General features: G+C 38.8%; 1 protein-coding gene across 7 annotated transcripts; it reads right to left on the bottom strand.

Annotated features, from left to right (window-relative positions):
• Window positions 1–3,197: 3,197 nt before the first annotated feature.
• On the bottom strand, window positions 3,198–12,207 carry GPR161 (G protein-coupled receptor 161). 7 transcript variants are annotated; one of them, XM_081949893.1, is made up of 7 exons: window positions 11,865–11,998; window positions 10,914–11,011; window positions 9,701–10,100; window positions 9,218–9,336; window positions 7,150–7,254; window positions 5,419–5,535; window positions 3,198–4,007 (listed from the first exon to the last, which is right to left on the bottom strand). In XM_081949893.1, exons 3-7 carry the CDS (start codon window positions 10,066–10,068, stop codon window positions 3,763–3,765), a joined length of 954 nt encoding a protein of 317 aa, XP_081806019.1. In that variant the 5' UTR covers window positions 10,069–10,100; window positions 10,914–11,011; window positions 11,865–11,998; the 3' UTR covers window positions 3,198–3,762. The 7 variants fall into 7 exon arrangements, with proteins under 7 accessions (XP_081806019.1, XP_081806016.1, XP_081806013.1 ...); XM_081949890.1 differs by lacking the exon at window positions 11,865–11,998 and adding an exon at window positions 12,082–12,207 and having other exon boundaries at window positions 3,199–4,007; window positions 8,612–9,336; XM_081949887.1 differs by having other exon boundaries at window positions 3,199–4,007; window positions 8,612–9,336.
• Window positions 12,208–14,050: the final 1,843 nt, after the last annotated feature.

Genomic DNA, 14,050 nt, shown 5'->3' with positions numbered 1-14,050 from the left:
AGAGCAACGAGCTAAGGAGTTTTTTTTGCCCAATTGCGAAGGAGATATAGGAAACGCCTCCGAGAGAAGAGAGGAGCGCAATTGGTCAGAGAGGCAGCCAATATTTTTTTTGTATACTTCGCTACTCGACGCATTAGCGCGAAAAAGCAAGCTCAGTCGAGTTGGCCTTAGAACAGTTGGGTAAAAATTGTAGCGCCCCCTTGGCAATTGGTGCTTGGCAGAGAAAGTATCAGGTCGTGATACCGACTCTCGCTTGGCCATACATAGGAATGGGCTTGGATTTCTGGTCAAAAGTTGTTGTGACATGCTGACGTAAACGCTGGCTGCTATCCCTGGTTTTCCCCCTTGCGGTTTTCTTTGACACAGGCACATATTTACAGTAACCTTCATAATTATTCTGTCAAGAATAATGGTACATGATCTAACACTTATGGCAGGGGTGTCCAAACTTGGCAACTTTAAGACTTGTGGACTTCAACTCCCAGAATTCCCCAGCCAGCAGCTGGCTGGGGAATTCTGGGAGTTGAAGTCCACAAGTCTTAAAGTTGCCAAGTTTGGACACCCCTGACTTATGGACAGAATACAAAAATAAAACACAGCAGGCTATTTTGGAATGTATTTATTTCTGTTATATTTAGTTATATCCTATCTTTAATAATTGTATAAATAATTCCAAGGGGGACACACAGCACTGAATGGGCCCATTAATTAAATTTGTTTTAATTCAACACAAGTATCAGCAGGAAAGTGAAATTACATCCAAATCAGAGGTGGTATTCAGCAGGTTCTGACCAGTTCTGGAGAACCGGCAGTGGAAATTTGGAAATTTTGAGTAGTTCGGAGAATCAGTAAGTAAAGTACTACCTCTGACTGGCCCCGCCCCATCTATTCTCTGCCTCCGGAGTCCCAGCCGATCATGACGAAATGGGGATTTTGCAGTAACTCTCCCCTGGAGTGGGGAGGGAATGGAGATTTTACAGTATCCTTCTCCTACCAAGGCACACCCACTAAGCCACACCCACAGAACCAGTAGTAAAAAAATTTGAATCCAACCACTGATCCAAATGTACATATGTCACGACCAAACTTATGAACTGTCATTGAGACATCTGATGCAAATCAATAGTGATTTTGTGTCAGGTTGCATTTCTCACTTTGTAGATGCCTCAAGTGTTTTATGAAAATTTCTGACTTGCACTATGGTGTTCTTTACATCTCCCCACTTCATCTATTCCTTTCTCTGACCAGTATCAATATCTCATTTAATGACATAATAATCTTGAAAAATGCACTGTATTTTATTTTTTGACGCATTGAACAATATATATAGTATGTGTGTCTTCTAGTTAATTTTTGCGACCTGGTGACTGGAGAATTCCTGAAGTCTACTTGGCAAGGTTTTTGTGAAGCAGTTTGCCAATGTCTGCTTACTAGTGCTGAGAGAGAGTGACTGGCCAAAGGTCACCTAGCTGACTTTGTGCCTAAGGATGAAATAGAACTCACAGTCTAGTCTGACGTTTTAACTAAATAATAACTTGTCTTGCTTTTTAAATAAGCCACAATTGCAGCTATATATTAATTTGAAGCAATAGATGGATTCATACAATCAAAACATGCTACATTTTAACATTACTTGAACTCCTTAGCAACTAATCTGAGGATACATAATGGATGCAACACTAGAGGTGGTATTCAGCAGGTTCTGACCAGTTCTGGAGAATCAGTAGCGGAAATTTTGAGTAGTTCGGAGAACCGGTAAATACCACCTCTGAATGGTCCTGCCCCCATCTATTCTCTGCCTCCCAAGTCCCAGCTGATCGGGAGGGAATGGGGATTTTGCAGTAACTTTCCCCTGCCACGTCCATCAAGCCATGCCCACAGAACCAGTAGTAATTTTTTTTGAATCCCACCACTGATGCAACACCATAAATGCAATACATATGCTTCTTATTGAATCTATAACCCACATTTCTGCTTGTATACACACTCAACGTAGTTTACAACAATATTTGAAGGTGCCAATTCACTGGCAAGAGAGTTTAGAATTTTAAAAAATGTTCTTCTACATTTATGTTGCTTTGAGTGTCAGTATTCAGTTTACAACTAAGGAAAAGTATTAAAAATATCACCTTTTCTGTAAAAATGCAAGAAGTATATGTTTAAATATAATTAACAAAAAATCCTCTATTTTACAGAATTTATTCTGAACACAGAATTTAGCACAATTCCAGCGTTGTAAACAAGATGATGGTAGATAACAAGAGAAAAGGGTGGTGCAGAATTTAAATTCAGTTATAGCTCTGTCACCATACAGGTATCCTCGACTTACGGCTGTTCATTTAGTGACCAAAGTTACAAGAGCACTGGAAAAACTAATTTATGACCGCTTTTCATTCAGGCACCTGACTAATATTTGGGGTATATCTGGGGTCATGTGATCACCTTTTGCAACTTTCTGACAAGCAGTCAATGGGGAAGCCAGATTCACTTAACCATGTGATTAATTTAACAAGCGCAGTGTTTCACTTAAGAGCTCTGGCAAGGAAGGTCATAAAATGGGGCCAAACTCACTGAACAATTGTCTTACTTAGCAACAAAAAATTTGGGTTCAATTGTGGTCATAGGTCAAGGTCTACCTATACATGGAAATGGAATCTGCTTAATCAGTGGACATCTATCGTCATTCACGGAATATTGTTCATCATTAATCCAGATTACAATAACTGCACTAAGGCAATGTAACTCACCTTTTTTGTGAACCCAAAAGCAGCTCATTGCTGAAAGAATGAAACACTGAATTCCAATGATTCCTCACAGAAATGGTGGAAGGCCATACAGCTGAACTATGAGTCTATAATATAGTTTCTATAATTATCGTATAGCAAGGACAAATACAATTGTGGAAGCCACAATCCAACATCTTTGGAGGGCACAATATTAATGGAATTGTTCCATATTAATGAAATTGTTAATCCTAATTACCCATATAAATTACTCCCTTTCCCACTTCCTTAATCACTATACGAAAGTATCCCAAGTATGATTCCTAATGCTATACAAACATTGCATTTTCTCTGCAAGGTACAAGTGAAATCACAACTGACATTCAACACTATCAACAAAGTTACACCTTCATTCATTCTATATGATCTACCAGTTTTTGCGCGAGGAAAACAAATTACCCGTTTGCCACTTAAAACTCAGCATAACTTTGTATACTTTTGCAAGGGATGCCACTTTTATTTTTAAAAAACATATCGACTTTTTTTTAAAAAAAACTATACATTATAAAGTTGAGAGAGAAAAAACATTTTGTATTCCTTGTGTTTTGTAAGCTGATTAATAAATGCTGTATTTCACCTAATATAAAGATTAAAACATTTTCTGATCACCACCAGTTTAACAACTGAGGAATAAAGGTTTTTAAATGGTAGCTATTGCAGTGTTTATGATGAATTTCTCCTGAGAAGCATTAGCTGTAAAAAATGTAACTTTTCTGGGGGGGTTATGTATTAAAAGATGGACATTCTGCAGCTTTAGAAAAGGAACAAAAATATAGAAAATCAGTGAACCTTTTCATACTTTTGATTTCCCAATATTTTGAGTTATTTTGTTTTCTAACACTGTGTTAAGATGATTCTTTGGGAAGTTTTTAAAGCTTTGCTTAAAATACTGGGACCTGTTTTGTTTTCCTTGCAGGGAATCGTGGCGGTGCAACAGTTTTCAGTGTATTTTTTTCCTATTTGTTTTCTTGAAGCAATTTTAAGTGTTTCCTTCTTCAATGCTCTGTAGTTGTATTTTTTGTCCAATGTGGACCCTGCCGCCACGCCTTGCACTTGCATTGTTGCCTGCCGCAGTTCGTGCTGGGAACAAAAAGCCAGAGAGGGCATCTCCTCCAAACAAGGTGATCCTCACATCCGTTTCAATTGCTTTGGCCAAGCTGGATGCATAACTATCCAGAGATTTGTGAACTTCAGCCTTTACATGGATAGAGTTCTTTGCTGCTTCTGAACAAAGAAAAGAGAGATATTAGCCCACTAACGCCATATGAATGCCTCATATGTTAGTGTTAATTTGATCATTGTAGTCATCTCTCTGGTAATGAAATACATTCATGAAGAGTCATCTTATTGTGGCTTTGGAATTTCTATGTAGGACAAAATGGGTCAAGCGTATGCATGATAATTTAATCTGACAAGTGACGTCTATCCATAAACTTAAAAATAAAATATGTAGATCTCAGCCATCAGCAAACTATATAACAAAGACAGGCTTTAAAGAAACTATTTTTTTTTTAAAAATACAACAGAATAAAACATGCTGTACTTTCCTCCGCACTGCCACTGAAATAGGCAGACTAGAGATTATTCAAAACTACTGCAAACTACTATTATTCCCAACATTTGCAGCAGCACTTCTAAGAGTAGCCCTTGAGTAATTCAGATTAAATCTTCTATCTAGAGTTCTAATTTTGAGCTTGGTTTCATTTTGTTTTTTTCTGAAATTGCTCTGCTGATTTCTCTTCTATAGTCCACTGTACTTTTCGTGCATGACTTCTTAGCAGTCAATACCAGTACCTAAGTAAAGCTAAGAGAAGAAATGAGTTTTTCTCCATTTTAGAACAGTTACTCAGTTCTCCTTACAAATCCATGAAGCTGTTGTCCTTCCATATTTTTCACTTTCCTTTGTACTTCGTTTCATATGGAAACCTTTCCCTTGCTTGTCCTTTTCTATTTAAGGAAACTCTCTATAATGAATGTTTATCCTTTCTGAATGTAATATAAATAATTTTACTTTTACTTTTTTTAGACATACAGGCAGATCAACAGCCTTTGGACAGTGAGGATACAATTGTTAATATATGTGTATACTGTATATCTATGAATATAAATAATGCATGGTCATTACTAAATTTATTTACAGGCAAAAATCTTAAAAGTTCCTATTGTTCAGAGCAAAACCACATTCTCTGACAATGTCCAATAAATCTACATCCTGCAAAATATTTGCTTGTTCTATTTTTCCCCTAAAGAATAAGATAAAACTAATGTATAATGTATGTAATGTATAATGTATGTTTGTGTGTACATACATACACACACACACACACACTATATGAAACAGAACTCATTTCTTCATTAAGCATCAACTTTTTATGTAAATGAATTTATTTCCTCCCCTCCTTAATTTTCCCTTTTAGATTATATGCATCTCTCAGCTATAAGACTTTTCAGTAGATTTATTTCATTTTCAAGTCTTTCGTAAAGTCTAATTTTATATTAAATAAATTAAATTAAATGTTAATTAAATTCAAACTAAAATTAAGTAAAACCAAATAGCAACTGAGGACTGAATTCTTAATCCAAGCAGTCCCGTCTTACACACAGTTCAGTAATGGCATGCCTAGCCTCAACATACCTTTAATTTGTTCCACTTCATCTTCAAAAGTTACAGAACTCCGTCGATGAGGGTAAATACAATGAGGGTGATTAATTCCATCAGAACTATAATCTTCAAGCAGCATAACATCTGTCCCTAAAAAGAGATCATGGCTTAAACAGTTGACTAAGGGGATAATTCATTTAATGGATACATGCAAAAATGGTATGTTTGTGATATGGGCAATATAGCAGCTGTATTCTTCCCTCACATCTAGAAAACAGCTGATAGCTGGAATCATTACTACAGTGCAGAAAAGTGAGGTTGGCAAGAATGTCTTTTGCTTATGATGCTAATTATAGAGTTAGGAAGCACATGAATGGGAAGAATGCTTCAACTTTCTTTTGCACACTTTTTCTTGTAACCAAGCCATCTTTGGTTATGAATTTTATATTAAATTGTATTTGATTTAATCACTAAACTTATTTGTAGGGACAGGCACTGGACGCATTTGCAGGAGAGAATCAGAAGTTACAGTTAACTGTCTCCATCTTGCCTACATTCATTGAGTTTTACAGGGAAGTCTACACACTTATTGCCCAGTAGTCTTTTTCTCAATGCTTTTTCCATTATTTTTCATTGACATACATAGACACACACAAAACCCATGGGAAGCGGGAATTCTATAATAGATGCATATTTTTCCATGGATAGCACTAGGATAGCACTACTAAGTTGCATTTCAAGTTTACTGCAAGCTTTTTGTGTGTCTGGCTGCATCATACTGCTGGCTCTTGTTCATTGCAACGCAGTGACGTGCAGTCAGGTGAGGCAAGTGAGGCACAGCCTCACCACTCTCATCATGAAAAAAAAAAAAAAAGGAAAAAGCTGAGCTAGTTGCTGCCTCACCGTGGATGGCTCTGCTTAACCTCACTGGTGCTCTCCCTCCCCAAGTGTAGTGACTTCCTCCCCAGGCCCCCATTCATTTCTCTCTCTCACACACACAGCTGGATAAAACTATATAAAAATCTAGCCCAGCTTCACTGATTACAAGTTTGAAAAGGCAACGTGGCTCCACCTGCAATCAAACTACACTTGGGGAGGGAGAGCACAAGCGAGCACTGAGGAGACCACAGGAGGAGGCAGGAAGCCAGGCAAAGAGCCATGCTGTAGTACACACACTTCCCCCCAGCCTCTTTCTTTTGGAAGGCTCGGCTCGGCTCCCCTCCGGCTTCTCTGCCTCTCCTCTCACCCCAGCCTGCCAGCAGGAGGTGGTGGGTGGGCTTTATTGTGTTCCAGGCATTTCCCACCCAGACAGCAGTCTGCATTTGCAATGGTGGAGGTGTTTGGGAAAGGCAGCAGGGGAATGGGGGGGGGGAATGGCAGAGGAGCTGCTTTCAAGCCACTGGAGAAGATATCCAATCCAACTTTTGTGTGTGTGGGTGTTTGTTTGAGAGTGAGTGAGAGAGGGAAGGGGTAGGAGAGATAGTCCAATCCAACTTGTGTGTGTGTGTGTGTTTGAGAGAGGGGGAGGAAGGGAGAGAGGGAGGAAGGAGGGGAAGGAGAAGAAAAAGAAAAAGAAAGAAGGAGCAAAGGAGAAAAACAAATGCTGTCGCTTTAAATTGGAACTGAGCATGCCTGGCTGTGGAATTCTGGGAGTTGAAGTCCACAAGTCTAAAAATATTTGAAACTTAGCACTGTGTCAGTGCCTCATGAGTCATAAACCTCACCGCACGTCACTGTTGCAACGTAACTCAAAGAAAAAGTTACCTGAATCCTGAGAGAAACTGAAGCCTGTATCTCCTGTGCTGCTACTGTGTCCTAAAGTCCGTTCCCCTGCCATGAGAGCGGTCAGATGTGGAGACAATCCTAGATCTGTAAAAGTATTTCAACATCCAAACAAATTAGCCAAACATCTTCAAATATCCTCAGTGCATTTTATTTAATAATGGCTAAGTCTGTAACAAGAACATTACATACATTACATTAATGTAATGGTTAAGATATCAGGCTAGAAACAGGGAGACCGTGAATTCTAGTCCTGCCTTGGGCACAAAGCCAACTGGGTACCTTTGGGCCAGTTACTTTCTCTCAGCCCTGGGAAAGAGGCAATGGCAAATCACTTCTCAAAACCCTTGCCAAGAAAACTGCAGCTACTTGTCCAATCAGCACTAGACATGATCGAATGGAATAAAAAAAAAAGTTTTTAACATCTGAATTTATTAAGCATGACTCTTGAATAATTCAGAATTAAAATTCATACCATTGGGAACCTGTATCTAATAAAGTCAATGAAAAAAATATTTATACTTCTTTTTAGCTTGGTATTAGAGCTTGAGTAGCTCAAAAATAATGAAAATTAAGGACAGAGAAGGCAGAATTTGGTCTACAGTGCCCATTGAGCTGGTCAGTCCTGGAGCCATCCAACGCCCCCAGGGCAGGCAGCAATCAAGGTCATTGGGTGGCATGGCTTCACATGGAGTTGCCCGGCGGTTGGGAACTAGTGTACAACTCCTGCCTGAGCAGAGGGTTGGATTAGAAGACCTCCAAGGTCCTTTCCAATTCTGTTATTTATTCTGAAAAACTTTTTAAAGAAATGCTTTGAACATTTATATTTATCTAGGTTTTAATATGTGATAATGTTTGTGCCGATTGTGATTGTTAGCGGGAAAGAGAGCTAACTGTAAGGAGAATCAATTACATACAAAGAACAGTGTAAAAGCAATTGCAATTGTAATGGTAGTAATAAATTAATCTATACTATAGGTTGAAGCTCCTTGATCAGCTTTAATAGGAAACCATTACCCAGAACAGTTAAACTGGAGATAAAGATTTTTTTTAAATAAATAAATAATAAACAAACAAACCGAAAACAGAGGAATTGCAAGAGGCTCTGGATGCTACGATATCACAAAAATATGCATATGCAAAGGATGTGTCCTGAGAGCACTGAGGTTGATTTTCCTATTCTATCTTAGCTGTTCAGTGAAGTTTATCTGAATAAAATGGATAATCGGACAAAATGAATCTCCCAAGGTCTCCTGCCTGCCTTGAGTATATGCAAGAATTGTGGCCATGTCCATGTCCAAAAATTCTCAAGCATGAAGCAGACAAAGAAACCACGTGATAAAAGGTAAACAACACTAGTGGTTGTACCAAACTAATTAAATGGTGGTCATTCTGCAATTTACAGTATCTTCTAGAGGCACTTTAATATTTTTTTAAAAATTACCTGTGATCCTATTAGAAATACTAAATAATCTGGATGTCCTTTGCCTTTGAACAAATGATTCTCTGTAGTACCGGTCTCCAAAGCACATTCCCAGTAACTCCTTGCGTACAGTTTTATTCCAGAGTCCATAAATCAAAGGGTGGCAAATAGCACTTGTAAAAGATAACCATGTTGCTAAGGTCTCAAAGGCAGGGGAAATGCAGTTTTTACCCCAAAGTGCCTCCGATGTGATAACTGCCATGTAAGGCCCCCATGTGATGACAAAAGCCCCAATTACAACTAAAATTGTGATCAAAGCTTTGCACTGATTGGCAGAATAAACGACCCCTTGAAAAGCATTCCTTCGGCTGCCTGATGAGGACGTTGAAGTACTCGAGTTCTTTCTCCCATTCCTTTGCGTGTCTTCCGCTGCAATGACCACGCTGCCACAGTGAATCTTCCGTGCCTTAATCCTGGCCACGCGAAATATGAAACCGTAGCAAATGATCATGACCATAAATGGTAGCAAAGCACACCATATCTGCCAAAAAGCGGTGTAACCTGCCTGCTTATGCCATGCAGCTACACACATCCATTTGAACTGATCAAATTCTAAAGATGACCAACCAAAGAGGGGCGGAAGGCATCCAATTAGGGAATGAAGCCACACATACACAATGGCAACAACAGCTCTGTTACCCGTAATCTTCATAGGGTAAACCATGGGGTACAAGACAGCATAGTATCTGAAAAACATAAAAGGAGTATGCAGTAACGTTAGGGTAGATGCAATACATAGGAAATTGAATAATACCAAACATGAAAAAGATTAAAGGAATGAGTTTGTCTTTTGAAAACTGGATCAGATTAATTGGAGAACCAGGGTTGTCTCTTGGAAACACACTTTCTCTTTGCTGCCTAAATATTCATATGCTGCTTACATATTAATAAACAAAGTTATTTGTTCCACAATCTCAATGTATAGACTTGGTGGCATTATTATTTAAAACATATTTCTCTGCCCCTGTATATTCAATGCTGGTACGTGTTAAAAACTCCCCCCACCCCAATGTGGCCATATTCAGTTCATGAAAAAAACAGATGGCATACCGGTCGATAGCAATGAGTCCAAGTGTGAGCATACTGGCAGAGCTGATGAGCATATAGAGTAGGGCAGAGAAATTGCACCAAACGACTCCAAAGATCCATTCCCGGCGGATGGAGCTGGTAACAACGAAAGGAAGCACCAGCACCGAAAGGAGGAAGTTGGACAGAGTGAGGCTGAAAACAAACTTGTTGCTTAAGGTGAGCAGGTATGACTTCTTATAAAGAGTGAGGACGATCACTAGATTCCCTAAACAGATGAAAATAGCAATAATGATGATAGCAATTGACTCGGTGACTCTGCCTGCTCCCTCTTCCAGCAATGTGAGGTTTTCTGAGACATTCTCCTTACTGAGGGACAGGTTGATGCTCATTGTCAGAGCAACCAAGACATGCTGAGCGTCTGCTAAAGAAATACAAAAACAGTTGATACATATATTACATCAACGAATGCTACTTATATTTCCATAAACAAAGTTACTAGTTCCACAATTCTCAATGTACGGACTTGGCTGCATTGTGTTAGTCAAAATATTACAAACACTACATACATAAGACTTATCAAGTTATAAAATATCACATGAACTTGATGGATAGGTGCAATAATATGCAAGGCATTTTCCAAAGGCAGACAGAACAAGTAACTCCTATGTAACAGAGTTATTTTTGTATGTTGGGTCTCCCTAAAGCTTAGCAACATAGTCACATTGCTACTATATCATCTTAGGGCCAATTATCCCATGTATATATGAAATGTTAATTTGTTAATAATTAATTATCATGATATTTCTGTCTATTACACTTCAAGAATGTCAGTTATAATAATATACAGAAATCCAAATGTCCTTACAAACTTTAACTAAAACGTCTAATAGAATCACAGTAACGGAAGTGGACTATTCTTGAAAAAAAGACCACCACTGCTGTCATCCAAGCATAGCATAGCTATGGAAAATTACTGGATCACGCAGAGCATGGGATGCTCAGGAGCATCTCTTTGACTTGAAAGTGCACAACAGAATGATCTATCCTTAGAAACTTCTTAAAACAGCAACACAAGGACAAAATCTATAAGCATATAGACCCATTCAAGGAAAGCAACATTATGCAAAGAACAGGGAGAAAATATCAAAGAATCCAAAGGAATTAAGGCACAAGATAAAAAGGAAACATCACTAAATCTACCTTTCATCAGCACCATTCACTATAAGTCTCCTACCTTTCTATTCTTGCAAATCATCTTTGCTTCCATCACCTCCATACATTGATTTATACATTTGGTTTTGTCCTTAAAAACTTCTTTTCAGGGGTCTCTCTCTGTGGGATTTAAAATTACATTATGTTACTGTACTTTCCATGTACTTTTTTCTTAACCTTTTGATTTCATAACTGCTTTATTCCATGAATCGATCACTTTTTAAGCAGGAATTAAAACTTTTTTTCCTCCATGTGAGCTGACTCTTAATACATTCGCCAGGGCTACTGATTTACAACACAGTAGTTTGTTGGATGCCTACACATGATTGGAAGATGGAAAACGAAGGTGTCTTGGAAATGCCAGGTAAGTAGGGCCTAGAAGAGTTCTTATTAAATGTTAGATTCAGACTACTTTATTTTCCTTTCTCCTCCCACCCCCCCTTTTTTTTTTACGGTGTGCCTGCACAGGGGGACTTGGATGCAAAATTCACCCAGGATTGTATTCCAGGCTCGCAGTATGTACAGCTGAAGTCCCCTCTGGATGCTCCAGACACCACCCTGTTAAGTGGTGGGATAACTATCTGCTTACTCTCGTCTGCTTTTTCGCCCTCGGTCAGCTGTACAGTACAGAGAAATCGGGACGCCGAGATGTCTCGTCGATGGGTTGAAAAAAAGAAGAAGCATAACCTGGCTCGGTACCAGAATATTCAGCCAGCCTTTCTCTCCGCTGCCGAGGCACGGGGAATCATGGCTGAGGAGCCAGGCGTCTCCCGTTCCGGCCACCACCCTCGCCCAACATACCAGTCCCATCGTCGCATAGAGGCAAAGCAAGATTTCCTTTTGCAGCGCAGGGTCCATGGGATCCCTCCGAGGAAGCGAGGACCCCGCTCTCCTTATACCGCGGGGCCGTTGTACTCTGTTCTGCACTAGAAGGTCTCGGGGACCTTCCGCGGGGGTGAGACGACCCACTCACCTTTGACCAAACTGCCCTCCGGTAGCCCCGCAACCCAGTTACCGATGCGGGCGAAGGGGTTCAGATTAAGGGGCCCCTACGGTCGCCGCCAGTCGAGGCCCAGAAAAATAGGCCGACCCCCCCCCTCTTTCTCGTCCATCCCCTCATCTACTTTTTCACCCCCCTCCTTCCTTGAAACACTCCCTCCATCCCCGTTTTACTCCTCCCACATTCCCACCCTGTCTTTTTTTGCCCCGCTTCGCTTTTGTTCTTCAGCAGCTCGGCCTCCCACTTCATGTTTCCATCATTAACTTTTTTTTTTTTGTAATTCCCTTACAATTAGAAAGCAGCTTTAAACAAGCTGTCTTTCTGCGGGAAAAGCTGGTGTATAGAGACAGTAGGATGAAATTTTCGAAGGCAAATTTTCTTCACCAATACTAAGTAAATAATTTATGTTAGTTAGACCAACATTCCATTTCTTCACCCCTTCGGAAAACTTTCATGCTGCCCTCTGCTTTACTGTATATAATTTTTCTTTCCTCAGTTGAAGAGTATCACTTGCACAATGGCAAAACAGAAACCAAGAGATGATTTGTTTCTATAACGGGCAACTCCTACAGCAGACAAATTCACTATAAAGGGAAATTCCTTAGATTTTTTTTTAAAAAATCACATTTTACATAAAGGAATATCGTTTAAATAAATCATGAGTGCAACCCTTCTTCCAACAGTTTATATATATATATTGGCTAATTTGGATACACCCGGCTTCAAATTAGTAATAAATCTGTTCATTTTACACTGCAATTGTACATGTTTAAAATGGAAATAGGTAGAATGTACTTTCAATTAAGTGGTGAGAGATTGTAACTTAAACTACAGTATTGCATAATGTTAAAATTTGCTGTACTATTTGTAAATTTTATTTCAAATAGGATTTCAGAGAAAAATGATTAGGAAGGTTATCAGTTTGCTTGGCTTTTGTTTATATAGAATACTTATAATGAATATAGTTTACAACTCTGAAATTCAATTTCCTTCCTTTTAAAATATATTTATTGTTATAGTAGATGAAAAGGAAAACAGCAATATACGGGACAGTATGTAAAAAACAGAAAAAAATAAAAAAAGAGAAAGTCCATTTTCTTCTTTTTCCTTAATTCAAGTAATGCTATTTAAATGATAGAAATCTTTATATTGTTATATACTTTATTCATTAAGAATGAAACTCAGCCAACTGAACATTCAAAAATGCATTACAAATATCACTGACTGGTGCTAATGGTTGATACGGTTTGCTGCCAGCATCCTAGGTATCAACAAAGTACCTTCTTAAAATATAAGATGTTCCGAGTAGCACATTTTTTGCAGTTCCGCTGGTGTTACTGCAGGAAGCTGCAATTTGTTGATGTATCTTGTAAAATTCTTGGACATGGGGCCAAGTGCCCTGATGACAATGGGTATCACTGTTACATGCTTTATCCATAGTTGTGTAGTTTTGATGGCCAGGTCGCGATATTTTATTATTTTTTCTAGTTCTTTTTCTTCGACTCTGGCATCTCCAGGAACAGCCATATCAATAAACTGTACACTTCGGCCCTCTACAACCATGATATCTGGCGTGTTGTGCTCCAAATGACGATCCGTTTGTATTCAAAAGTCCCACAATATCTTCACTTTCTCATTTTCGATAACTTTTTCCACTTTATGTTCCTATGACTTTCTGGATACAGGTAAATCATATTTTTTACATAATGACCAGTGGATTAATTTAGCACCTTGGTCATGTCTAGCTTTGTAATCAGTTTGTGCAATTTTGCTGCATTCACATATTAAATGTGAAACAGTTTCGACTTTGTTATTGCAAAGTCGGCAGTTTGGGTTGTCAGTGGATTTTTGTATCTTCGCTTTCATGGCATTAGTTTGTAGTGCTTGTTCTTGAGCAGCCAGTATTAAACCTTCCGTTACTTTCTTGATAGTTCCCATCTTAAGCCATATCATGTCAAGTTGTCACCATATTTTCCTTCAATGTTTTTCAAGTGCTGCCCATGCAAAGCTTTGGGTTTCCATCTATTTAATCTGTCATCCAGCTGTTTTTCCTTATATTCTGCCTTTGTTTCTGTTGTTTTTATTCTGTTCTCCAACCTACTTAAGGACTTACCTTGTGGCATTAAGAGTGGCCAAACGTCGATATTGTGCCACTCTTA

Source organism: Natrix helvetica (assembly GCF_964273705.1).
Source record: "Natrix helvetica genome assembly, chromosome: 4".
NCBI lineage: Eukaryota > Metazoa > Chordata > Lepidosauria > Squamata > Natricidae > Natrix > Natrix helvetica.
Note: the sequence above shows the minus strand (reverse complement) of the source record. Positions and strands in the feature narration are given on the sequence as shown.